We start from the raw sequence: 26,754 nt of genomic DNA on the forward strand, positions 1-26,754 counted from the left end.
CTGCAACTAGTGCCCTGAGCTGAGATCAGCTAAATCAAGACAGACTGCAGCTTAAATCTGGGACCTCCCTGGTCTGTACAATATATATATATATTTTTTTTAATGTAAAGATCATTATTGGAAGGAATTGTGGAGAAGTTTGCTAATTTTTCACTTTTTACTGCGGCTGTTGTTAATCACTGTTCTAGACACACACGCTGGTCTGTCCCTCAAGTCTATTCAGGCCCCGACAAAACTGCAGAGTAAGGCTGGTTTCCATTTAGACAGAGTGACAAGCGGACACATTAGAGGAGGGTAAATACATTCAGTGGGGTGCTGACACAACTTGCATTGAGTCAGGATATAATACCTGGTAATCAGGAACCACACTGACTGACATTGCACAATCCCTATAAAAACACAAAGCTTTCTCTTTGTCACGAACCCCTTGGCTGCACATCCCCATCACCACGGTAATCTTCAAGTTCCGAAGCTCATTTGTATTTGTGTTTCATTTCACACCGGCTGGTTAGTGTTAAACACATTAGTTTGCTCGAGTAAAACCCAATGCCTTTTTTATACCGAGTTCCGGTCCTTTAATCCAGGGTTAATCGTTGAGTCTGATGCCATGGTATATTGTGCAACTGCTTCAAGGACTGGTTTTGCAATATTGCCTGATGGTCCTGATGCTATGGAAACTGGTCCATTTATATTGTGGGTTGTTTCTGCAGCAACCAGGACAATACAACAAATACATACGGACACAAAATTGTTTTTAAGTTATGATTTGTGACATTGCTTCTACACATCTCTCACTCTGTGTACATACGTCTCTCTGTCGGAGGTGCCGTCTTTCAGATAAGATGTTAAACCGAGGCCCCGTCTGCTCTCTCAGGTGTACTTAAAAGATCCCGCGGCACTATTTCGAAGAAGAGCGGGAGAGTTCTTCCCCGGTGTCCTGCGGCCAATATTTATTCCTCAATCAACATCACTAAAAAACAGATTATTTGGTCATTATCACATTACTGTTTGTGGGGGCTTGCTATGCACAAAATTGGCTGCCGCATTTCCTACATTACAACAGAGACTCCACTTCAAAAGTACTTAATTAGTTGTAAAGCACTTTGGGACATCCTGAGGTTGTGAAAGGCGCTATATAAATGCAAGTTTCTTTCTTTCTCTTTCATTTTCCATTTCTCTATCCCTCTCACTTCTATCATTGTGAGTGTATCTTTCTATCTCTCTTCCTTTCAGCCTGACCCTAGTGCCCCAACCACATGAAAAAAATACAATATGTCAGCTGCAACAAGATGGCTGCTGATACCCTGTATTCATGAGTTTTTGAACAAAGTACCCTGTGGAATATTTTTTAGTTCTAATACTCTTTTCCTCTTGTATTTGCAGCCTGGAGCAAACAAAGCGGAGAAGTTTGACTGTGTGAGTATTTCACAAACAGCAGTACAGGAAAACGAGGCAGCGGATTTACCCATGGACTCCTTAACCTGGCAGCACACATACCAACATCTGCTCATCTGATTGGCCATGCAGAGAATCAGATGTGCCGAACCAAAAATAAGCTTGTGTGATTGGAGTTTTAATTTAAAAGCGAGGGTCCCTTCTGGCATGTTTGGTTGCTATTGGGGTGGCAAAAACACACGGAAATGTCTGCAATAACCTCATAGGAAGTGTGAAAAGCTCCACATCATTAACCTCATCTCCATATTTCCTTGTGTAATCCATCACTCCTGATTCATGGCATGCATTCAACACTTGTGTCATGTCCTCTCCAAATATATACTATTGCCGTAATCACTAATTCGTTACTGAGTAGTTCAACTATGTCAGTGTAGGTGAGTTCCCATGTAACCTTAACTCTGAGATTCGATAACTGTTTGGTAATCACACCCAGCTATCCATTATTCTTTATCAGCACTGCACAATATGGCTCGTCCGACATCGGCCCACTGTGAACACCCACAGGACTGGCTGGTCTTAGGACAGCAACAGCAGTCGCCCTTTTATTAAACACATGGTTAGAAGTCTCCTCAACATGCTGATAAGTAGAATTTCAAACTTATATAATTTGATCCCACTAGCTGCTGCTTAATACTAATCACTCTTCTCAAATTAAACTGATTATAAATCAGATACGTTTCAGTTAGAAGCAACGCCTGTTCGATAGGAATCCAAGTATCTTATAGAGGACTTCCCAGTGGCAGTAAGGGAAGCCTAAATTCCACCAGACCAAAGCCATTCTGATCTGCGGCCGCAATCTCCTTCCTGCCCGTGGCACAAGGGCCTCGCTCTGTTTGAAATGGCAGCCTGGTTCTAAATTTGTGTTTTCCTTTCCGCAGATTATGCACTTTCTTAATAAGATGGCTGGTAATGAATACGTGGGCTTCAGCAACGCTACGTAAGTGCCAAGTTGTTTTCCTATGTCTCCCAAGATCCATTCAGAGCTTCCAACGGCCATTTGTAGTTTGCTATTAAAGCCCTGAGAATAAGGATTGTTTCGTTAGTGAGCCTGCTACATTTCTTTTCAACTTTGCTCAGTGGTAGCTCTCTCACCTCGAGTCAGAAGGCCATAGGTTTAAGTCCCACTCCAGGACTCATCCCATAATCTGGGCTGACACTCCCAATGCATTACTGAGGGAGTGCTGCACTGTCGGAGGTGCCATCTTTCGGATGAGGCGTTAAACCGAAGTGCCGATTCAGGTGGATGTACAAGCTCTTGTGGCACTATTCAAAGAGCAGGGAGTTCTCCCCAGTGTCCTGGCAAAATTTCTCCCACGACCAACACCAAAGAACAGATTAATTGGTCATTCATCTCATTGCAGTTTGTGGGATCTTGCTGTGTGCAAATTAGCTGCATGTTTGCCTACACAATAGTGACAGCATTTTTCAAAAAAGTAACTCGTTGGTTGTAAAGGACTTTGGGACATCCTAAGGATGTGAAAGGCGCTATATAAATGCAAGTTTGTTCTTTTCCAATTTTCTCCTCTCACTGAGATGCAGTTCCACAGACCACTATATCGCCCAAATGGCCATTCTTCATGTCCTATTTTGAGCCTTGAGACTGACATCCGCTAACTCCGTACAGAATGGGTATCAAACCAGCGACCTTCCTGGTTTGGATGGTTCAGGACCATATAGAGTAGTGGTTGTCCCCATTGAATCATTGGAGGATCAGGCAATGCGCTTGTTTATTCAGCTATGAGTTTTGATGTAACGATCAGGATATTGCTGCCATTCAGAGGAGACATTAAAGATGATTCCAGGTATCAGGAATTTAAGTTATGAGGGAAGATTAAGGAAGTTGGGCTTATTCACTTTGGAAGTGACGGCTTTGAGGTGATCAATTGCGCTTTTCTAGGTTATGAAAGGGGCCGACAAATGTGATCCAGGCAAATTGTTTCCTGTGGTGAGGGGTTCAAATCGTTGAGGACACAAGTTAAACATGAAGGAGTTAGAAGAGAAGTAAGAAGTGACTTTTTCACCCAAAGGGTAATCGAGTAGTGGAATAAGTTACCAGGGAAGAACGGTGAAGTGGACGGTATCAATGGGGTCAAGAGACAACGGCCCCAACAATCCAAGGGGGAGTTCTGCCAGTCTCCTGCCGCAACTCCAGTGGAACCCCCCCCACAAGAAATGGCGGAGACGCAATTGTGCTGGGTCTCTACCGTTTCTGGGATTTTCTAAGCAGGTGCATAGAGGTTGATCCATCAAAAAGGGACAGCTAAAGGCCTTTTCCTGTGGCTCAAAATTCTTGTATTCATTTCTGCTCAACACTTTTTCATGAAACCATTAAGTTGTGCTATGAGGATTTGCTGCAGATCACTAATGTTGCATTTTTCTTTCCATGATTGAGGTTTCAGTCAGAAAAGGAGTCAGGAGACAGGAATTTTGCCATCGGATACTACTTGAAAGAGAAGAAGGTAGGCCGAAAGCTAGGCAGTCGAGTTAAATGTCTGTCTGTTGTTCACTAAGTTGCAGAGGGTTTGCTGTTGTAGAGTTGGGGGTTTGGGCAGCACAGTGTGTTAAACTACATACGGCTGGAATTATGTCAATTATCCAACGTCTGCTAGGAGTCTGGGCCCTGGACCGTTCACCCTTTATCTGCAGTGAGGCTGACATCTCAATAGCAGTCTTTTCATTGATGCTCCTTACTGCAGAAGCACAATGTAAAAGCTTCCTTTTAAACTTTATTCTGTTGGGCTAAAGGCTGTCAGATCTCAGGCATCTCTTAAAGTGTCAGAGCTGGTTCTTAGTCAACCATCCCCACCCTGTTTCCCCAATCCAAAAGGGACCCCACCATTTTACCCTCCTTCATCCAGCTGAAGTCAGTCGAGGTCATTTTAATTATGCTGGTAGTGACCATTCAGCAAGACAGGAAACTGAACTTGGGTCTTTGATAGAAATGCTAGTCCCAGAGCTACTTTGATTGCGGATGTGAATGGTTTCTGAAAGGAAAAAGAGAGAGGTTGGGGGAATTGTGTTTAATAAAATAATCCTTGTTTATGTTTTTTTCCCAGTGTTTTCCAGAGGGCGTTGACATGATCGCTACGTTAGATTTCTACTTCCAGGTAAGTAAAGTGCTTCACTCTCTTCATGCCGGTGCTGGAATGGCACCTGGATCAGTGCCCATCCCTCAGTGGAATACCAGCGGGATCAGTGCCCATCCCTCACTGGAATACCAGCGGGATCAGTGCCCATCCCTCAGTGGAATACCAGCGGGATCAGTGCCCATCACTCACTGGAATACCAGCGGGATCAGTGCCCATCCCTCAGTGGAATACCAGCGGGATCAGTGCCCATCCCACACTGGAATACCAGCGGGATCAGTGCCCATCACTCACTGGAATACCAGCGGGATCAGTGCCCATCACTCACTGGAATACCAGCGGGATCAGTGCCCATCCCTCACTGGAATACCAGCGGGATCAGTGCCCATCCCTCACTGGAATACCAGCGGGATCAGTGCCCATCCCTCACTGGAATACCAGCGGGATCAGTGCCCATCCCTCAGTGGAATACCAGCGGGATCCGTGCCCATCCCTCACTGGAATACCAGCGGGATCAGTGCCCATCCCTCACTGGAATACCAGCGGGATCAGTGCCCATCCCTCACTGGAATACCAGCGGGATCAGTGGCCATCCCTCACTGGAATACCAGCGGGATCAGTGCCCATCCCTCACTGGAATACCAGCGGGATCAGTGCCCATCCCACACTGGAATACCAGCGGGATCAGTGCCCATCCCTCAGTGGAATACCAGCGGGATCAGTGCCCATCACTCACTGGAATACCAGCGGGATCAGTGCCCATCCCTCAGTGGAATACCAGCGGGATCAGTGCCCATCCCACACTGGAATACCAGCGGGATCAGTGCCCATCACTCACTGGAATACCAGCGGGATCAGTGCCCATTCCTCACTGGAATACCAGCGGGATCAGTGCCCATCCCTCACTGGAATACCAGCGGGATCAGTGCCCATCCCTCAGTGGAATACCAGCGGGATCCGTGCCCATCCCTCACTGGAATACCAGCGGGATCAGTGCCCATCCCTCACTGGAATACCAGCGGGATCAGTGCCCATCCCTCACTGGAATACCAGCGGGATCAGTGCCCATCCCACACTGGAATACCAGCGGGATCAGTGCCCATCCCTCACTGGAATACCAGCGGGATCAGTGCCCATCCCACACTGGAATACCAGCGGGATCAGTGCCCATCCCACACTGGAATACCAGCGGGATCAGTGCCCATCCCTCACTGGAATACCAGCGGGATCAGTGCCCATCCCTCAGTGGAATACCAGCAGGATCAGTGCCCATCCCTCAGTGGAATACCAGCGGGATCAGTGCCCATCCCTCAGTGGAATACCAGCGGGATCAGTGCCCATCCCTCAGTGGAATACCAGCGGGATCAGTGCCCATCCCTCAGTGGAATACCAGCGGGATCAGTGCCCATCCCTCACTGGAATACCAGCGGGATCAGTGCCCATCCCTCACTGGAATACCAGCGGGATCAGTGCCCATCCCTCACTGGAATACCAGCGGGATCAGTGCCCATCCCTCACTGGAATACCAGCGGGATCAGTGCCCATCCCTCAGTGGAATACCAGCGGGATCAGTGCCCATCCCTCAGTGGAATACCAGCGGGATCAGTGCCCATCCCTCACTGGAATACCAGCGGGATCAGTGCCCATCCCTCACTGGAATACCAGCGGGATCAGTGCCCATCCCTCAGTGGAATACCAGCTGGATCAGTGCCCATCCCTCATTGGAATACCAGCGGGATCAGTGCCCATCCCACACTGGAATACCAGCGGGATCAGTGCCCATCCCTCAGTGGAATACCAGCGGGATCAGTGCCCATCCCTCACTGGAATACCAGCGGGATCAGTGCCCATCCCTCACTGGAATACCAGCGGGATCAGTGCCCATCCCTCACTGGAATACCAGCGGGATCAGTGCCCATCCCTCACTGGAATACCAGCTGGATCAGTGCCCATCCCTCAGTGGAATACCAGCTGGATCAGTGCCCATCCCTCACTGGAATACCAGCGGGATCAGTGCCCATCCCTCACTGGAATACCAGCGGGATCAGTGCCCATCCCTCACTGGAATACCAGCGGGATCAGTGCCCATCCCTCACTGGAATACCAGCGGGATCAGTGCCCATCCCTCACTGGAATACCAGCGGGATCAGTGCCCATCCCTCACTGGAATACCAGCAGGATCAGTGCCCATCCCTCACTGGAATAGGTATAACCCAACATTACAACAGTGATTACACTTCAAAAGTACTCAATTCGCTGTAAAGTGGCCTGTGCACTGGAATGCCTGCTGGATCAGTGCCTGTTTGGTGCTCGCCGCTGTCTAAGGTGCTGTCATTTGATGCCTTGGATTTTGTTTTCTTCTTTCTAATCATCAATTTGGCCTGATTGGAGAGTATTTTTCTGCCTCAGTGCAGCCTGATACCCTTATCGCTAAATTACCGAGATACAGCAAAGGGTTTGGAGTGGCAGCAGAAAACAAACATTCCATTAAGAGCTACATGTGAAGCTGAAAACAATTTAAATGTCCAATAATTTCTGTTGAACTCTTTCTCTCTCACCCCACCCCTTTGTCTCCCTCCATTTCTTTTACCTCACTTTTCCAATCAACAGCTTCCTCTCCTAACCCCCTTTTTGCCTAATTCCAGTGCTCACCAATTGATTATTTCAGCTGGACCTCCTCTTCTCTGATCTCTCCCCGCCTTCCCCTCTCTGGAGATTGTTTCTCTTGAGCTTCCTTTTGAGAACTCTTCTGTCCTGTTCTCCTGGGACTCTTTGCTTTCCAGCCAACATATTGCTGACTTCCTACGCACGTTGTCTTTTTGTTCAAAACCAATGCCTGTGTGTGATCGCAGGATATTAACCCCAGAAGTTGGACTTGTTGGGGCAACACATTGGCAGCTTCAGGGCTGGATCAGAGTTGGTGGCTTTCGGGCACCTCAAGAATCATATTCTGAGACCCACGATCTGGAAGTGTCCCTGCGAGTGATTACCCTTTGAGGCAGTGTGGCGCAGAAAGTGCTCCTCGCTCTGATTTCTTGGTTTAGGTGACGATCTTGCCGCGCTCGATTGCGACGAGCTCGGGATTGAAGCGTTTGCCTCGCGCGGACGCGGCTCGTCAGGTAGCCAGAATAAGGGCGGGAGCGGCGCGAGCCCCGGGGACAGCAGGGCGGAGCCGCGCGCGGGGCGGGACAACACAGGTGACGGGGAGGGTCCGCTTGGAGCTGCATCCAGCGGGGAGGGAGAGGGAGAGGCCTGGGCTGTGAGACGAGCGGGAGGGTTGGAAGTCTGAAATACAAACAGAAAATGCTGGAAACACTCAGCAGGTCAGGCAGCATCTGTGGAGAGAGAAACAGTTAACGTTTCAGGTCGATGACCCTTCATCAGTACTGGAAAAAGTTAGAGATGGAACAGGTTTTTAAGTAGGGGCAAGGGGAGAGGAGGAAAGGACAAAAGAGAAGGTCTGTGATAGGGTGGAAGACAGGAGTGATTCGATGCCATCTTCCATACCAGTGCTTCCGTTATGTCTTCCTTATTCCTCAACCGAGCTCTACTGTGGTTACATAAGAACATAAGAAATAGGAGCAGGAGTAGGCCAATCGGCCCCTCGAGCCTGCTCCGCCATTCAATAAGATCATGGCTGATCTGATCCTAACCGCCAATCTACTATCACAGAACCATCTCCTGAATCTAACAGAATTAGACACACGAAATAGGAGCAGGATCAGGCTACACGGCCCCTGGGCCCGCTCCACTACCCACAGGGCCATGACCGATCCGAACCTAGACTCATGTCCAAATTCCTGCCCGCTCCCCGTAACCCTTAATTCCCTTTACTTCTAGGAAACTGTCTATTTCTGTTTTAAATTTATGTAATGATGTAGCTTCTACAGCTTTTTGGGGCAGCATATTCCATGGACCTACCACCCTCTGAGTGAAGTAGTTCCTCCTCATCTCAATTTTGAAAGAGCAGCCCCTTATTCTAAGACTATGCCCCCTAGTTCTAGTTTCACCCATCATTGGGAACATCCTCCCCACATCCACCCGATCCAACCCCTTCACAATCTTATATGTTTCAATAAGATCGCCTCTCATTCTTCTGAACTCCAATGAGTAGAGTCCCAATCTACTCAACCTCTCCTCATATGTCCATCCCCTCATCCCCGGGATTAACCGAGTGAACCTTCTTTGTACTGACTCGAGAGCAAGTATGTCCTTTCTTAAGTATGGACACCAAAACTGTACGCAGTATTCCAGGTGCGGTCTCACCAATACCTAGTACAACTGAAGCAATACCTCCCTATTTTTATATTCATGGCCCTCGACTGTGTCCGTTCTATCTCCCGCACTTCTGCTCTCACCCCATCCCCTCCCTCGCAGAACCATGATAGGCTTCCCCTTGTCCTCATCTTTCACCCCACCAGCCTTCACGTTCAACGGATCATCTTCCGCCACCTCCAGCATGATCCCGCCACCAAACACATTTTCCCCTCCCCTTTCAGCATTCCGAAGGACCACTCCCTCCACGACACCCTGGTCCACTCCTCACTCAGCCCCAACACCCCCTCCCCTTCGCCCGGCACCTTCCCGTGCAAGCGCAGGAGATGCAACACCTGCCCTTTTACCTCCTCCCTTCCCACTGTCCAGATTCCCAAACACTCTTCCAGGTGAAACTGCGATTTACTTGTACTTCTTGCAATTTAGTATACTGTATTCGCTGCTCACGATGCAGTCTCCTCTACATTGGGGAGACCAAACGCAGATTGGGTGACTGCTTTGCGGAACACCTCCGTTCAGTCCGTAAGCGTGACCCTGAGCTTCCGGTCACCTGTCACTTTAATTCTCCCACTCTGACATATCTGTCTTTGGCCTCCTCCACAGCTCCAACGAAACTCAACGTAAGCTCGAGGAACAGCACCTCATCTTTCGATTAAACACTTTACAGCCTTCTGGACTCGACATAGAGTTCAACAATTTCAGACCATAACCTCTGCCTCTATTTTGTCAGATGGCAGCTGTTGATAATTCTGCCATTCCCATTTACACCTCTTCTAGACCTATCTTTTGTTTCTTTGCTTGTCCATCTCCTTTTGCTTTGTACAATCATACCTTTTGTCATTTAATCACTCCTGCCTTCCACCCTATCACAGACCTTCCCTTTTGTTCTTTCCTCCCCTCCCCAGCCCTACACTTGCTTAAAATCTGTTCCATCTCTAACTTTTTCCAGTTCTGATGAAAGGTCATCGACCTGAAACGTTGGGGGCGATTTTGTGAATGGAGGCGGGTTGAAGGCGGGACTGCTGCTTGTCAGGTTTCAGTCCCTCCTGCATCGCGTTGTGGCCAACCCACGCTATTTTTTCTTGATTGACCTTGTTAAGCCCACCCAGCGGGTTTGGCAGACCAATTAAGGGAAAGCCGGTTGCAGAGCACGTCAACGTATGACGTGTCATCTGTAAAAAAAAATTGACAGATGAATTGTCATCGTTTGACAGCTCTGTGAAGGTGTCAAACACTGACATTCTCTGCAATTTGATGAGGTCTTGCATACAAGACCTCATCAACCTTCTTTCTTTTACAGAATTGAGATGTTTGTTGCATTGGAGAATGCAACGGACATCTCTCATCTGCAACACAGAGGTACGAGACTCTCCGTATAGAAACCGACTGAAGCCTGCAGGAAGAAACAAAGGTAAGTACACGTTTAAAAACACTTAGGACTTACCTCAGATACTCACCTCTACACTCTTGCACCCATCACTTACCTTCACACCACACTTCTGCACCCCGCAGACCCACTACTCGCCTCTGTGACCCTGGCGGGTTTTGGTGCCGTCGGGAAGCCCGCACTTGTGAGGGCAAAAACGGGATAATCCTATTTTCTGCCTGTTAACTACCTGGCAGTTAATAGGCTTTAATCCCTTCCCGCCTCCAAGGAGATGGGACCCGGCGCGGGACGGCTACCCGCCTCCTGGGAAGATGCATGGAGGCGGGTTCTTCTCTTAGGCAGTCCCTCGGAACCGAGGATGACTTGCTTCCACATTAAAAATGAGCTCGCATGTGACTGATGAGTCCAATGCGGGACCTACAGTCTCTGTCACAGGTGGGGCAGACGGTGGTTGAAGGGGCGGGTGGGTGGGGTGCTTGGGTTGACGTGCGCTCCTTGCGCTGCCTGTGCTTGGCTTCCGCTTGCTCCCGGCGAAGAGACTCGAGGTGTTCGGCGCCTTCCCGGATGCTTCTCCTCCACTTTGTGCGGTCTTGGGCCAGGGATTCCCAGGTGTCGGTGGGGATGTTACACTTTTTCAAGGAGGCTTTGAGGGTGTCCTTGAAGCGTTTCCTCTGCCCACCTGGGGCTCTCTTGCCGTGCCGGTGCTCCGAGTAGAGCGCTTGTTTTGGGAGTCTCGTATCGGGCATGCGGACAATGTGACCCGTCCATCGGAGCTGATCGAGCGTGGTCAGAGCTTCGATGCTGGGGATGTTGGCCTGAGCAAGAACACTGACGTTGGTGCACCTATCCTGCCAATGGATTTGCAGGATCTTGCAGAGGCAGCGTTGGTGGTACCTCTCCAGTGCTTTGAGGTGCCTGCTGTACATGGTTCATGTCTCTGAGGCATACAGCAGGGCGGGTATCACTGCTGCCCTGTAGACCATGAGCTTAGTGCCGGGTTTGAGGTCCTGGTTTGCCACCCGCCCCCAAACTCTGCCATTTTCCCGGCAGTCCCGCCTCCATGGGGCTGAGAAAATCACCCCCGTTAACTCTGTTTCTCTCTCCACAGATGCTACCTGACCTGCTGAGTATTTCCAGCATTTTCTGTTTTTATTTCAGATTTCCAGCATCCGCAGTATCTTGCTTTTGTATTAGAGATGGGAATCAACGATTCAACGAGTTCAAGAAAAGGAGCTGGCATTTCCAAACATGATTATCTGCTTCCTCTCCTCTGCTCACTGGCTCCCCTCTCGCACTCTCCGAGTGAAAGCTCGCTGTGGACAAACCAATAAAATGCACTGCACATGCGCGAAGGAGCCGTTGCCATGGTAACAGGCGGTTTAGGCGGGCAGAGTTGTGCGTCACCCTCTCTCTCCACAGATGCTGCCTGACCTGCTGAACATTTCCAGCATTTTCTGTTTATATTCCAGATTGCCAGCATCCGCAGTATCTTGCCTTTGCTCAGAGCTGTGCCTCACCTGTTAAAAATGGTCACCAGCCATCACTGGCTTTAAGTTTCTGTAACAACCAAACACTGACATTATTGGTCTCCACACCTTCTTTGACAGGGTGTTGAAATCTCACTTAGGAACATAGGGACAGGAGGAGGCCATTCAGCCCCTCAAGCCTGTTCAATGAGATCATGGCCGATCTGTGACCTAATTCCATATACTCGCCTTTGCTCCATATCCCTTAATACCTTTGGTTAACAAAAATCTGTTAATCTCAGATTTAAAATTAACAATTGATCTAGCATCAATTGCCATTTGTGGAGAGTTCCAAACTTCTACCACCCTTTGTGTGTAGCAGTGTTTCCTTCAGTCTTGTTATTTGCTGATCCTCATGTTTGTAGAAACGCCAAATACAAGTTTTCCCTTTTTTCCATTGCAGCTGTGCTCGATCGAGGTGACATGTGAATCGGGCGGAGTAATGGCTGCCACCTTGGCTAACGGGGGGATCTGCCCAATCACAGGAGAGCGAATCCTGAGTGCTGAGGCGGTGAGGAACACCCTCAGCCTGATGCACTCATGTGGGATGTACGATTTCTCAGGCGAATTTGCTTTTCATGTAAGCGTTTTATGGTAATAATCAGAGGTTACTCCTGAAGGAAACCGTAATGTAATTAGTGGGATTTGGATCGCTCATCTCATTACTGCAGCTTTTGCAGGGAAAATGAGAGATTGATGGCAGCATCAGTGGCTGTCCGATGTTTGGAATTCCACTTCTATATATTGAAAGAACACTGGGATCGATACCCTGACAAGAATATTCATCAAGGGCACCAGGCGAATCCTTAACCATTCACCTTAACTTCTCATCAAAGAATCATCTGGCTCGCCAAACTGTCTTACATCAACCAGTTCCAGATTACATTAGCCTTTACACTGCCAAATCCCATCAGGATCCACACAAGCTCCTGAATGAATTAACCCTTTTATCAACAAAGTCATGACTAACAATAGTTCATTAACCTTAATATCATAGTGAGCAGCATTTAACTTTAACATTAGGTACACAAATAATGAGTGCTGTGGTTAATTGACAACATAAAAGAGGTTACAAAGGCACTTCAGTAATATCACCGTAATTCAGTATTAACTGCTTGCTGATTATAAATTTGCAGTTGGGATCAGTGTCCGAGATTGATGTAAATTGGTGAGATCACGTGGCCCGACATTAGGCAGTTGGAATGTGCGAGCTGCATGTTAATGAGGCCCAATTTTGAGCCAGCCATGGGCTTCTCGATTCTACCCCCTGGTGTGAACCCGGCAGACTGGAAAGATTCCATCCCTGATCTGTGCTGAATTGGAGAATCTCAGTTGGGAGCCATTGGGGACATGCAATTGGCCTCAGCACCCCTGGTCTGGAGTGGAAAACCAGCCAGTTCCTGATCGTTATCCAGCAGTTCCAACTGGAAAGTGTGTGCATATCAATTACACATTTGTCTGCAAAGGCAGTGAGCCTCCCATGGTTGAACAGCTTGCCAACACTCACTGCCTAAGCTCACAGATGAAGAAAAGCCACTTGGGTGAAGTAGCAGAGAGAGGCCTTTGGAACCGTACTCCAGCAAGAGTCAGCACCTCCAGGAGAGGAGAGAGAAAGTTAGGAAAACAAAACGAAAGAGCACACTGAATATTTTATACGGTTAATTTTGGGTTGTTGGTTAAAAAGCTTCGCAGACCACTGGGTGCAGCGATAAATAAAATTCTTGCAATGTAAAAGGGATGGTTTAAACACCAACAAAATCTAAAGTAAGATAATAAGCCACAAAAAAGGGCAACTTTTTAGTTAACACTAGAAAGTGATACACACCCTAAAGAAGACTACCCAGTCAATCGGCCGTTTCCTTTTTCAAATCATGAGAATCTCTGGCTGATGACGTAGCCTCAAATAACTTAGAGTACCACAAAACAGGGCTGCAGACCCTCACGCCCAATTCTCTGAGCCATGCTCCTAGCCAGCTAGGTTCTGTACCAGCTCCACTCCTCGCAAACTTCAGCCTCACATACCTCCAGGTTCAAGGTTTGCACTGAAACCTTGTGGAGTTGCGCTAGCTAGTGGTTTGGTATTACAAGTTTAGGCAAACCTTGTCCAATGCCCATTCCTGTGACAGCCCCTTTGGAGAAAGCTTTCAGCAAAGTCTGTTATTTCCACTGTTTTCATTACAATTCATTCCATGGAGTTTCTATATTCATTCACACCAATTGTGCATTTAAAATAATTTTTTGCCAAATTTTCTCTCCTCCTGCAGGCCTTGACTTCCTGGGGCATAGTTCCATGGTCACTCCCCAGTATCTTTCACAGGTGGCCATTCTTCATGTATGAGCCTCAACAGTGATTGCCAAGCTATCTGGCTATGAGGGGCTTCACAGCCAAGCTAGATCCAATCTTTACCCAACTTCCATTTGTGCACATTTTCCAGTAAAGGGGCGGGGTGGAGGGTGGAGGTGTGTCACTGGGTAGCACTCAAAAGCAGTAACCCCAGCTGATTTTTCCACTCCTTAGCCTAGAGGCGCTCAGGCCAATTGGCACTCCCCTTACCACCCATCCTGGCTGCAATCCGCTAAGCTCAGGAGAGGCCAGGAATTGAACCTACTGGCCTGCATGGCTCAGGCCTTTACCAACTGTAGCATCGGAGGAAGTTCGGTTGTACGTCCATTAAGTCTCAATGGCTGAAACCCTTTCCAGCTCTCATTACTCCCCGGCAGTTCTCACATGTTGTGGCTTTGCCTGTCCAGCAGAGTAATACCATTTGGTGGTTGGCTTGTATGTGAGCTCATTATCCAGCGGGGAGATGTGGCCTAAAAGCATTGCATTGTGGGTTCGTCTGCTGCCTTTGGTGTTCGTCACTTATCATTTTTTGTGTGTGTCTGTGTGTGCAGGTTGGCCTTCCAGCAAAATCCGGTGTTTCTGGTGGTGTTCTGCTGGTGGTGCCCAATGTGATGGGCGTCTTGTGCTGGTCTCCTGCCTTGGACAAAGTTGGCAACAGTGTGAGAGGTATCGACTTCTGTCAGGTACGAACTCACGGGAGAATGTGACTCAACAACTCAAATCAGCTGGTCACAACCTATGGATTGTAGGGCTCGGTGGAGCAATACATCTCACATTCAATAACAGTCCAACTCAGGAACTCCCCCAGTCACCCAATGTCAGCAACGTTTGTTATAGAATGTGACAAAAACATTTTTTAAATGATCGCCATATTTGTAAGGGTTTTCAGTTCGTTTTCCCATCTCTCCTGAACGTACTGACTCGTGTTGGGATACAGTTCCTTTGGTACCTCACCCAAGTGGCCATTCTTCATGTAATATCCTCAACAGGAGTGTCGGCAGACTCTTCAACTACCGGGAGGGGGGAAAGTCACCATACCTGGCCCTGATCACGTCCTCATCCAATATCCATGCATGCATATTCTCCAGCACTTTCTAGTGATCGGGAGAAGGAATGCCAGCTGTTCTATTGTAGCACCCCTATTGCTACCATGGGCAAGAGCTGCAAACACAGCATGGACTGGGGATCAAACCTGGACCCTTCCTGTCTGTATGGCTCAGTACCACACTGGATGGTGCAATTACCCACAGTCATTAAAGGGGGTGTGTCTACAGAGTACTGCAACAACGAACATATACAAAACCATGTCCAATTCTCTCCCTTTATATCAGTTCAGACTTTGACATTCAGTTAAGCAGACTTACCTAGTAAATCCTTCCAGGGAAGTTACTGGTCCTTTATCTTCATCTTCCAGGAGTTGGTTTCTCTGTTCAACTTTCATAACTACGACAACTTGAGGCATTTTGCCAGGAAACTGGATCCACGGAGAAATGGAAGTGAAGCCAGGGTAAGGCGTCCGATAGGTCTGCGCACGGGAATACTCATTGAACACCATTACCCCAGGCCTTGGCTCAGTTAATGCACTTTGACCAGCGCCAGCCCAGAGCTGCTGCACAATTACACCCAGAAGTTAATAGCAGAAGAATAAAAAATCCGAAAAGATTTCCCCCCCCTCAAAAAATAATTAAAGTCAGTCCGATAATCCCTGGCCCATAGAGGCATCAATTGTTTATACAGTTGTCGCAGTAATATAGAGATACTCTTCTCCCTTTATGCCCTTTTAGTTCATGTTGCCACTCTGCTCCTCCCCTCTCCTGTCAGTTTATGGTGGCACTCTTTGCACTTCACTATGCCCCCATTCACGATGGCATCCTTTCCCCCTCACTGCCACTCTGCTCTGCAAGTGGATCCGTGCTGCATGCTGTTGGCAAGAATTTATGATCTCCCAGAAGTATCACAAGAATGTCTGCCGACAGCACGCAGCAGTGTCCCAGCCCCCAGAGCAGCAGCATCAGGGAGGAGCTGGGAGCAGCACTGTATTTATCTACAAATGCAGACACCACTGTCTGTGTGAAATATGTATGGGGATGGAAGAGTATTGTTGCTTTATTACCTTTGTGGATCAATGAATATTTAGACAGAACTTTCCCTCAGAAGATTAAATGGGTGAGTAGAGTCCATGATAGGGGAGAGTGTACATGGGCTGTGGGAGGAGATTAAATGGGTGGGTAGAGTCCATGATAGGGGAGAATGTACATGGGCTGTGGGAGGAGATTAAATGGGTGGGTAGAGTCCATGATAGGGGAGTGTGTACACGGGCTGTGGGAGGAGATTAAATGGGTGGGTAGAGTCCATGATAGGGGAGAGTGTACATGGGCTGTGGGAGGAGATTAAATGGGTGGGTAGAGTCTGTGATAGGGGAGAGTGTACACGGGCTGTGGGAGGAGATTAAATGGGTGGGTAGAGTCCATGATAGGGGAGAGTGTACATGGGCTGTGGGAGGAGATTAAATGGGTGGGTAGAGTCCGTGATAGGGGAGAGTGTACATGGGCTGTGGGAGGAGATTAAATGGGTGGGTAGAGTCCATGATAGGGGAGAGTGTACATGGGCTGTGGGAGGAGATTAAATGGGTGGGTAGAGTCTGTGATAGGGGAGAGTGTACATGGGCTGTGGGAGGAGATTAAATGGGTGGGTAGAGTCCATGATAGGGGAGTGTGTACATGGGCTGTGGGAGGAGATTAAATGGGTGGGTAGAGTCCGTGATAGGGGAGAGTGTACATGGGCTGTGGGAGGAGATTAAATGGGTGGGTAGAGTCCATGATAGGGGAGAGTGTACATGGGCTGTGGGAGGAGATTAAATGGGTGGGTAGAGTCTGTGATAGGGGAGAATGTACATGGGCTGTGGGAGGAGATTAAATGGGTGGGTAGAGTCTGTGATAGGGGAGAGTGTACATGGGCTGTGAGAGGAGATTACATGGGTGGGTAGAGTCCATGATAGGGGAGTGTGTACATGGGCTGTGGGAGGAGATTAAATGGGTGGGTAGAGTCCGTGATAGGGGAGAGTGTACACGGGCTGTGGGAGGAGATTAAATGGGTGGGTAGAGTCTGTGATAGGGGAGAGTGTACACGGGCTGTGGGAGGAGATTAAATGGGTGGGTAGAGTCTGTGATAGGGGAGAGTGTACACGGGCTGTGGGAGGAGATTAAATGGGTGGGTAGAGTCCGTGATAGGGGAGAGTGTACAGGGGCTGTGGGAGGAGATTAAATGGGTGGGTAGAGTCCGTGATAGGGGAGAGTGTACATGGGCTGTGGGAGGAGATTCAATGGGTGGGTAGAGTCTGTGATAGGGGAGAGTGTACACGGGCTGTGGGAGGAGATTAAATGGGTGGGTAGAGTCTGTGATAGGGGAGAGTGTACACGGGCTGTGGGAGGAGATTAAATGGGTGGGTAGAGTCTGTGATAGGGGAGAGTGTACACGGGCTGTGGGAGGAGATTAAATGGGTGGGTAGAGTCTGTGATAGGGGAGAGTGTACACGGGCTGTGGGAGGAGATTAAATGGGTGGGTAGAGTCCATGATAGGGGAGAGTGGACAGGGGCTGTGGGAGGAGATTGAATGGGTGGGTAGAGTCTGTGATAGGGGAGAGTGTACACGGGCTGTGGGAGGAGATTAAATGGGTGGGTAGAGTCCGTGATAGGGGAGAGTGTACATGGGCTGTGGGAGGAGATTAAATGGGTGGGTAGAGTCAGTGATAGGGGAGAGTGTACATGGGCTGTGGGAGGAGGAGATTAAATGGGTGGGTAGAGTCCGTGATAGGGGAGAGTGTACACGGACTGTGGGAGGAGATTAAATGTGTGGGTACAGTCAGTGATAGGGGAGAGTGTACATGGGCTGTGGGAGGAGATTAAATGGGTGGGTAGAGTCCGTGATAGGGGAGAGTGTACATGGGCTGTGGGAGGAGATTAAATGGGTGGGTAGAGTCTGTGATAGGGGAGAGTATACATGGGCTGTGGGAGGAGATTAAATGGGTGGGTAGAGTCTGTGATAGGGGAGAGTATACATGGGCTGTGGGAGGAGATTAAATGGGTGGGGAGAGTCTGTGATAGGGGAGAGTGTACACGGGCTGTGGGAGGAGATTAAATGGGTGGGTAGAGTCTGTGATAGGGGAGAGTGTACACGGGCTGTGGGAGGAGATTAAATGGGTGGGTAGAGTCTGTGATAGGGGAGAGTGTACACGGGCTGTGAGAGGAGATTAAATGGGTGGGTAGAGTCTGTGATAGGGGAGAGTGTACACGGGCTGTGGGAGGAGATTAAATGGGTGGGTAGAGTCTGTGATAGGGGAGAGTGTACACGGGCTGTGGGAGGAGATTAAATGGGTGGGTAGAGTCCGTGATAGGGGAGAGTGTACACGGGCTGTGGGAGGAGATTAAATGGGTGGGTAGAGTCTGTGATAGGGGAGAGTGTACACGGGCTGTGGGAGGAGATTAAATGGGTGGGTAGAGTCCGTGATAGGGGAAAGTGTACACGGGCTGTGGGAGGAGATTAAATGTGTGGGTAGAGTCAGTGATAGGGGAGAGTGTACACAGGCTGTGGGAGGAGATTAAATGGGTGGGTAGAGTCCGTGATAGGGGAGAGTGTACATGGGCTGTGGGAGAAGATTAAATGGGTGGGTAGAGTCCGTGATAGGGGAGAGTGTACACGGGCTGTGGGAGGAGATTAAATGGGTGGGTAGAGTCCGTGATAGGGGAAAGTGTACACGGGCTGTGGGAGGAGATTAAATGGGTGGGTAGAGTCCATGATAGGGGAGTGTACACGGGCTGTGGGAGGAGATTAAATGGGTGGGTAGAGTCCGTGATAGGGGAGAGTGTACATGGGCTGTGGGAGAAGATTAAATGGGTGGGTAGAGCCTGTGATAGGGGAGAGTGTACATGGGCTGTGGGAGGAGATTAAATGGGTGGGTAGAGTCCATGATAGGGGAGAGTGTACACGGGCTGTGGGAGGAGATTAAATGGGTGGGTAGAGTCTGTGATAGGGGAGAGTGTACATGGGCTGTGGGAGGAGATTAAATGGGTGGGTAGAGTCAGTGATAGGGGAGAGTGTACACGGGCTGTGGGAGGAGATTAAATGGGTGGGTAGAGTCAGTGATAGGGGAGAGTGTACACGGGCTGTGGGAGGAGATTAAATGGGTGGGTAGAGTCTGTGATAGGGGAGAGTGTACACAGGCTGTGGGAGGAGATTAAATGGGTGGGTAGAGTCTGTGATAGGGGAGAGTGTACACAGGCTGTGGGAGGAGATTAAATGGGTGGGTAGAGTCAGTGATAGGGGAGAGAGTACAGGGGCTGTGGGAGGAGATTAAATGGGTGGGTAGAGTCCGTGATAGGGGAGAGTGTACACGGGCTGTGGGAGGAGATTAAATGGGTGGGTAGAGTCTGTGATAGGGGAGAGTGTACACGGGCTGAGGGAGGAGATTAAATGGGTGGGTAGAGTCTGTGATAGGGGAGAGTGTACACGGGCTGAGGGAGGAGATTAAATGGGTGGGTAGAGTCTGTGATAGGGGAGAGTGTACATGGGCTGTGGGAGGAGATTAAATGGGTGGGTAGAGTCCGTGATAGGGGAGAGTGTACACGGGCTGTGGGAGGAGATTAAATGGGTGGGTAGAGTCTGTGATAGGGGAGAGTGTACATGGGCTGTGGGAGGAGATTAAATGGGTGGGTAGAGTCTGTGATAGGGGAGAGTGTACATGGGCTGTGGGAGGAGATTAAATGGGTGGGTAGAGTCTGTGATAGGGGAGAGTGTACACGGGCTGTGGGAGGAGATTACATGGGTGGGTAGAGTCTGTGATAGGGGAGAGTGTACACGGGCTGTGGGAGGAGATTAAATGGGTGGGTAGAGTCAGTGATAGGGGAGAGTGTACACGGACTGTGGGAGGAGATTAAATGGGTGGGTAGAGTCTGTGATAGGGGAGAGTGTACATGGGCTGTGGGAGGAGATTAAATGGGTGGGTAGAGTCAGTGATAGGGGAGAGTGTACACGGACTGTGGGAGGAGATTAAATGGGTGGGTAGAGTCTGTGATAGGGGAGAGTGTACACGGGCTGAGGGAGGAGATTAAATGGGTGGGTAGAGTCCGTGATAGGGGCGAGTGTACACGGGCTGTGAGAGGAGATTAAATGGGTGGGTAGAGTCTGTGATAGGGGCGAGTGTACACGGGCTGTGAGAGGAGATTAAATGGGTGGGTAGAGTCTGTGATAGGGGAGAGTGTACACGGGCTGTGGGAGGAGATTAAATGGGTGGGTAGAGTCTGTGATAGGGGCGAGTGTACACGGGCTGTGGGAGGAGATTAAATGGGTGGGTAGAGTCTGTGATAGGGGCGAGTGTACACGGGCTGTGGGAGGAGATTAAATGGGTAGGTAGAGTGTGTGATAGGGGAGAGTGTACATGGGCTGTGGGAGATTAAATGGGTGGGTAGAATCCATGATAGGGGAGAGTGTACACGGGCTGTGGGAGGAGATTAAATGGGTGGGTAGAGTCTGTGATAGGGGAGAGTGTACATGGGCTGTGGGAGATTAAATGGGTGGGTAGAATCCATGATAGGGGAGAGTGTACACGGGCTGTGGGAGGAGATTAAATGGGTGGGTGGAGTCCATGATAGGGGAGAGTGTACACAGGCTGTGGGAGGAGATTAAATGGGTGGGTAGAGTCCATGATACGGGAGAGTGTACAAGGGCTGTGGGAGGAGATTCAATGGGTGGGTAGAGTGTGTGATAGGGGAGAGTGTACAGGGGCTGTGGGAGGAGATTAAATGGGTGGGTAGAGTCCGTGATAAGGGAGAGTGTACACGGGCTGTGGGAGGAGATTAAATGGGTGGGTAGAGTCTGTGATAGGGGCGAGTGTACACGGGCTGTGAGAGGAGATTAAATGGGTGGGTAGAGTCTGTGATAGGGGAGAGTGTACATGGGCTGTGGGAGGAGATTAAATGGGTGGGTAGAGTCTGTGATAGGGGCGAGTGTACACGGGCTGTGAGAGGAGATTAAATGGGTGGGTAGAGTCTGTGATAGGGGCGAGTGTACACGGGCTGTGGGAGGAGATTAAATGGGTGGGTAGAGTCTGTGATAGGGGAAGAGTGTACACGGGCTGTGGGAGGAGATTAAATGGGTGGGTAGAGTCTGTGATAGGGGAGAGTATACACGGGCTGTGGGAGGAGATTAAATGGGTGGGTAGAGTCTGTGATAGGGGAGAGTGTACACGGGCTGTGGGAGGAGATTAAATGGGTGGGTAGAGTCTGTGATAGGGGAGTGTGTACACGGGCTGTGGGAGGAGATTAAATGGGTGGGTAGAGTCTGTGATAGGGGCGAGTGTACACGGGCTGTGGGAGGAGATTAAATGGGTGGGTAGAGTCAGTGATAGGGGAGAGTGTACACGGGCTGTGGGAGGAGATTAAATGGGTGGGTAGAGTCTGTGATAGGGGCGAGTGTACACGGGCTGTGGGAGGAGATTAAATGGGTAGGTAGAGTGTGTGATAGGGGAGAGTGTACATGGGCTGTGGGAGATTAAATGGGTGGGTAGAATCCATGATAGGGGAGAGTGTACACGGGCTGTGGGAGGAGATTAAATGGGTGGGTAGAGTCTGTGATAGGGGAGAGTGTACATGGGCTGTGGGAGATTAAATGGGTGGGTAGAATCCATGATAGGGGAGAGTGTACACGGGCTGTGGGAGGAGATTAAATGGGTGGGTGGAGTCCATGATAGGGGAGAGTGTACAGGGGCTGTGGGAGGAGATTAAATGGGTGGGTAGAGTCCGTGATAAGGGAGAGTGTACACGGGCTGTGGGAGGAGATTAAATGGGTGGGTAGAGTCCTTGATAGGGGAAGAGTGTACACGGGCTGTGGGAGGAGATTAAATGGGTGGGTAGAGTCTGTGATAGGGGAGAGTGTACATGGGCTGTGGGAGATTAAATGGGTGGGTAGAATCCATGATAGGGGAGAGTGTACACGGGCTGTGGGAGGAGATTAAATGGGTGGGTGGAGTCCATGATAGGGGAGAGTGTACACAGGCTGTGGGAGGAGATTAAATGGGTGGGTAGAGTCCATGATAGGGGAAGAGTGTACACGGGCTGTGGGAGGAGATTCAATGGGTGGGTAGAGTCCGTGATACGGGAGAGTGTACAAGGGCTGTGGGAGGAGATTCAATGGGTGGGTAGAGTCTGTGATAGGGGAGAGTGTACAGGGGCTGTGGGAGGAGATTAAATGGGTGGGTAGAGTCCGTGATAAGGGAGAGTGTACACGGGCTGTGGGAGGAGATTAAATGGGTGGGTAGAGTCTGTGATGGGGAGAGTGTACATGGACTGTGGCAGGAGATTAAATGGGTGGGTAGAGTCAGTGATAGGGGAGAGTGTACGTGGGCTGTGGGAGGAGATTAAATGGGTGGGTAGAGTCAGTGATAGGGGAGTGTGTACACGGGCTGTGGGAGGAGATTAAATGGGTGGGTAGAGTCTGATAGGGGAGAGTGTACATGGGCTGTGGGAGGAGATTAAATGTGTGGGTAGAGTCAGTGATAGGGGCGAGTGTACATGGGCTGTGGGAGGAGATTAAATGTGTGGGTAGAGTCAGTGATAGGGGAGAGTGTACACGGGCTGTGGGAGGAGATTAAATGGGTGGGTAGAGTCAGTGATAGGGGAGAGTGTACATGGGCTGTGGGAGGAGATTAAATGTGTGGGTAGAGTCAGTGATAGGGGAGAGTGTACATGGGCTGTGGGAGGAGATTAAATGTGTGGGTAGAGTCAGTGATAGGGGAGAGTGTACACGGGCTGTGGGAGGAGATTAAATGGGTGGGTAGAGTCAGTGATAGGGGAGAGTGTACATGGGCTGTGGGAGGAGATTAAATGTGTGGGTAGAGTCCGTGATAGGGGAGAGTGTACATGGGCTGTGGGAGGAGATTAAATGTGTGGGTAGAGTCCGTGATAGGGGAGAGTGTACACGGGCTGTGGGAGGAGATTAAATGGGTGGGTAGAGTCAGTGATAGGGGAGAGTGTACATGGGCTGTGGGAGGAGATTAAATGGATGGGTAGAGTCCGTGATAGGGGAGAGTGTACAAGGGCTGTGGGAGGAGATTCAATGGGTGGGTAGAGTCTGTGATAGGGGAGAGTGTACAGGGGCTGTGGGAGGAGATTAAATGGGTGGGTAGAGTCCGTGATGGGGAGAGTGTACATGGACTGTGGCAGGAGATTAAATGGGTGGGTAGAGTCAGTGATAGGGGAGAGTGTACGTGGGCTGTGGGAGGAGATTAAATGGGTGGGTAGAGTCAGTGATAGGGGAGTGTGTACACGGGCTGTGGGAGGAGATTAAATGGGTGGGGAGAGTCTGTGATAGGGGAGAGTGTACATGGGCTGTGGGAGGAGATTAAATGTGTGGGTAGAGTCCGTGATAGGGGAGAGTGTACAGGGGCTGTGGGAGGAGATTAAATGGGTGGGTAGAGTCCGTGATAGGGGAGAGTGTACATGGGCTGTGGGAGGAGCGGGCTTGATGGACTGAATGACCTTTTCTCATTGTCTGCTATATGTTCTTAATCTGTTCTCATTCTAACTGTACACTAAAAAATTCAAAAACATGAACTGTTTAAAAACAAGTGTTATTTTTGTTGAGCCCACCAGGAGGAGTCAGTGGTGAACTTGCTCTTTGCTGCGTACAGTGGTGACATAGCCGCACTGCGGAGGTGAGTATTTGTTTTTGTGTGGTTGTAAGATCTCCCTCTCCCCTGCTCTGATTGGGCCTCTCCAAGCCATGTGTGGGGCTCAGATCGGCTGCAGTGGGTGAGCTCGTCGCTGACCTGCGCTCAGCACCTCTGTGCACTGATGCAACCGAGATCAGGAGCTCGAGTGGAACACCACACTCAGCCCATTTCATACCCTGGAATGGAAAAATGGGGCTGGGTCTATAATGGACAGCTACTGCCTGTCCTGTTCCCCCCGCCCACCGCCACCGAAGGTGAATTTCACTCCCCCGTGTCTCAGTGAAAATTTTTTAATGTGATTTGCGTCTTTATTTGCATTCCACGTTATTCCCTCTTTCTGCCTCTCCACCACCATCCGATCCGCAGTCAATAAGGCAGGACAATCTGTAACCGTGCTCTTGCTGTGCTTTACGGGCTGGACTGAATACCTGTGCCGAGAGTGGGATAATATTACAGGCCTGAGCTTTATTTAAAAATTAATTAAATCAGTCCTAGCTTGCGGGACACGAGCCCCCCACAAGCCACATCCTGACCAAGATGGCGGGTAGATAACCTGCCGTTTACACCTTTTCAAATTTAACTGAGGTGGGAGATGGCATCTCCGATAGGACTGTTCCCCATATTCTCCTCCCCCCGCCCCCCTTTTTGTAAGGAAGTGCCTGATCTCAGCTCAGCCCCTTCTGTCAACAGCACAGTCGAGATGTGGAACTCATCAGATGGCAAATGGTGGGTGCAAACTGCTGCCTCATTGCTTCTATCTGCTGTGTCCCCCTGTAAGTGCAGCCTGTTATATTTAATGGCTCAATTACATTTTCATTGCTGCAGCAACAACTTGTACTTATACAGTGCCTTTAACGTAGCAAAACATCCCAAGGCGCTTCACAGGAGTATTATCAATAAAAACATTTTTGACACGGAGCCCCAGGAGGAGCTACCAGGACAGATGAGTTTGTGAGCAATGTGTGGTCTGACTGGGGTGTGTTCTCGCTTTCTCAGATTCGCACTCTCCGCTATGGACATGGAACAGAAAGACTATGATTCACGCACACCACTACACATAGCTGCAGCTGAAGGTATGGATGAAGTTGTTCGCTACTAAACTAACAGGATGTCCTCCGGCTTTCACTACATTTAGTATTTTCCCTCCTTCCCCTCTCAGCCTCTCCACACCATGGTGTTCAGAGGCACCCTGCTCGGACCCTACTAATGCCACACAATAGCCATCCACTGGGAGGGGCACAAGAGCCACCCAGCTGACTCACCCTCTGCTGCTCCTCTGTTCACCATAGTGAAAGCACCTGGCTTTTGCCCAGCCCCCTCCACTGTTCTGCTGCAGCTGAAGAACTCACCCTGTTGGCAATTTATAGAATCCTAGAATGGTTACAGCACAGAAGGAGGCCATTCGGCCCGTCGAGCCCGTGCCGGCTCTCTGCAAGAGCACTTCAGCTAGTCCCACTCCCCCGCCCTTTCCCCGTAGCCTTACAATTTTTTTTCCTTCAGGTACTTATCCAACTCCCTTTTGAAAGCCGTGATTGAGTCTGCCTCCACCACCCTTTCAGCCATTGCATTTCAGATCCTAACCACTCGCTGAGTAAAAATGTTTTTGCGGATGTCGCCTTTGGTTCTTCTGCCAAGCACTGTAAATCTGTGTCCTCTGGTTCTCACCGCTTCTGCCAATGGGAACAGTTTCTCTCTATCTACTCTGTCCAGACCCCTCATGATTTTGAACACCTCTATCAAATCGCTTCTCAACCTTCTCTGCTCCAAGGAGAACAACCCCAGCTTCTCCAGTCTATCCATGTAACTGAAGTCTCTCATCCCTGGAACCATTCTTGTAAATCTTTTCTGCACCCTCTCGAAGGCCTTCACATCCTTCCTAAAGTGCGGTGTCCAGAATTGGACACAATACTCCACCGTTGAGGCCGAACCAGTGTTTTATAAAGGTTCATCATAATTTCCACACTTTTGTACTCTATACCTCTATTCATGCAGCCCAGGATCCCGTAAGATTTTTTAACTGCTTTCTCAACCTGCCCTGCCACCTGCAATGATTTGTGCACATATACCCCCAGGTCTCCCTGTTCATACACCCCCTTTAGGATTGTACCCTTTAGTTTATATTTCCTCTCCTCATTCTTTCTACTAAAATGTATCACTTCGCTCTTTTCTGCATTAAATTTCATCTGCTACGTGTCCGCCCATTCCACCAGCCTGTCTATGTCCTCTTAAAGTCTATCACTCTCCACTATATTTCCAAGTTTTGTCATCTGCAAATTTTGAAATTGTGCCCTGTACACCGACATCCAGGTCATTAATATATATCAAGAAAAGCAGTGGTCCTAGTACCGACCCCTGGGGAACACCACTGTGTACCTTCCTCCAGTCCGAACAACAACCGTTCACCACTACACTCTGTTTCCTGTCACTTAGCCAATTTTGTATCCATGCTGCCACTGTCCCTTTTATTCCATGGGCTTCAACTTTGCTGGCAAGCCTATTATGTGGCACTTTGTCGAACACCTTTTGGAAATCCATGTACACTACATCAACCGCATTGCCCTCATCAACCCTCTCTGTTACCTCATCAAAAAACTCAATCAAGTTGGTTATACACAATTTGCCTTTAACAAATCTATGCTGGCTTTCCTTAATTAATCCACATTTGTCCAAGTGACTGTTAATTTTGTCCCTGCTTATTGTTTCCAGAAGCTTCCCCACTACGGAGGTTAAACTGACTGTCCTGTAGTTGCTGGGTTTATCTTTACACCCTTTTTTAAACAAGGGTGTAACATTTGCAATTGTGGAAGCGAATGCGTGCCTGATCAATTTATGGCAGTGCATCAGAGCTGGCACCGCTCACTGTCAGGGACAAAACCATTTCACGAGGCAGGTGATTGTGAAAATTTGTTTGTTTCTGAATTCTGGAGAGAGAAAAAGTCAGCTCTGAATGTTTCAGG

General features: G+C 49.3%; 1 protein-coding gene across 1 annotated transcript in view; it reads left to right on the forward strand.

Moving 5' to 3' along the window:
• The window catches only part of LOC147097124 (glutaminase liver isoform, mitochondrial-like), a 59,360-nt gene that overhangs the window by 29,667 nt on the left and 2,939 nt on the right, over positions 1-26,754 (forward strand). The window contains 9 exon segments of the mRNA XM_085972990.1: positions 1,384-1,416; positions 2,334-2,392; positions 3,848-3,914; positions 4,512-4,562; positions 12,133-12,309; positions 14,625-14,756; positions 15,488-15,580; positions 23,718-23,779; positions 24,794-24,870. Coding sequence (XP_085829116.1) covers positions 1,384-1,416; positions 2,334-2,392; positions 3,848-3,914; positions 4,512-4,562; positions 12,133-12,309; positions 14,625-14,756; positions 15,488-15,580; positions 23,718-23,779; positions 24,794-24,870 — 751 coding nt within the window.

Source organism: Somniosus microcephalus, chromosome 33 (genome assembly GCF_052327205.1).
Source record: "Somniosus microcephalus isolate GS21.2 chromosome 33, FLI_Smic_1.0, whole genome shotgun sequence".
Taxonomy (NCBI): Eukaryota; Metazoa; Chordata; class Chondrichthyes; order Squaliformes; family Somniosidae; genus Somniosus; species Somniosus microcephalus.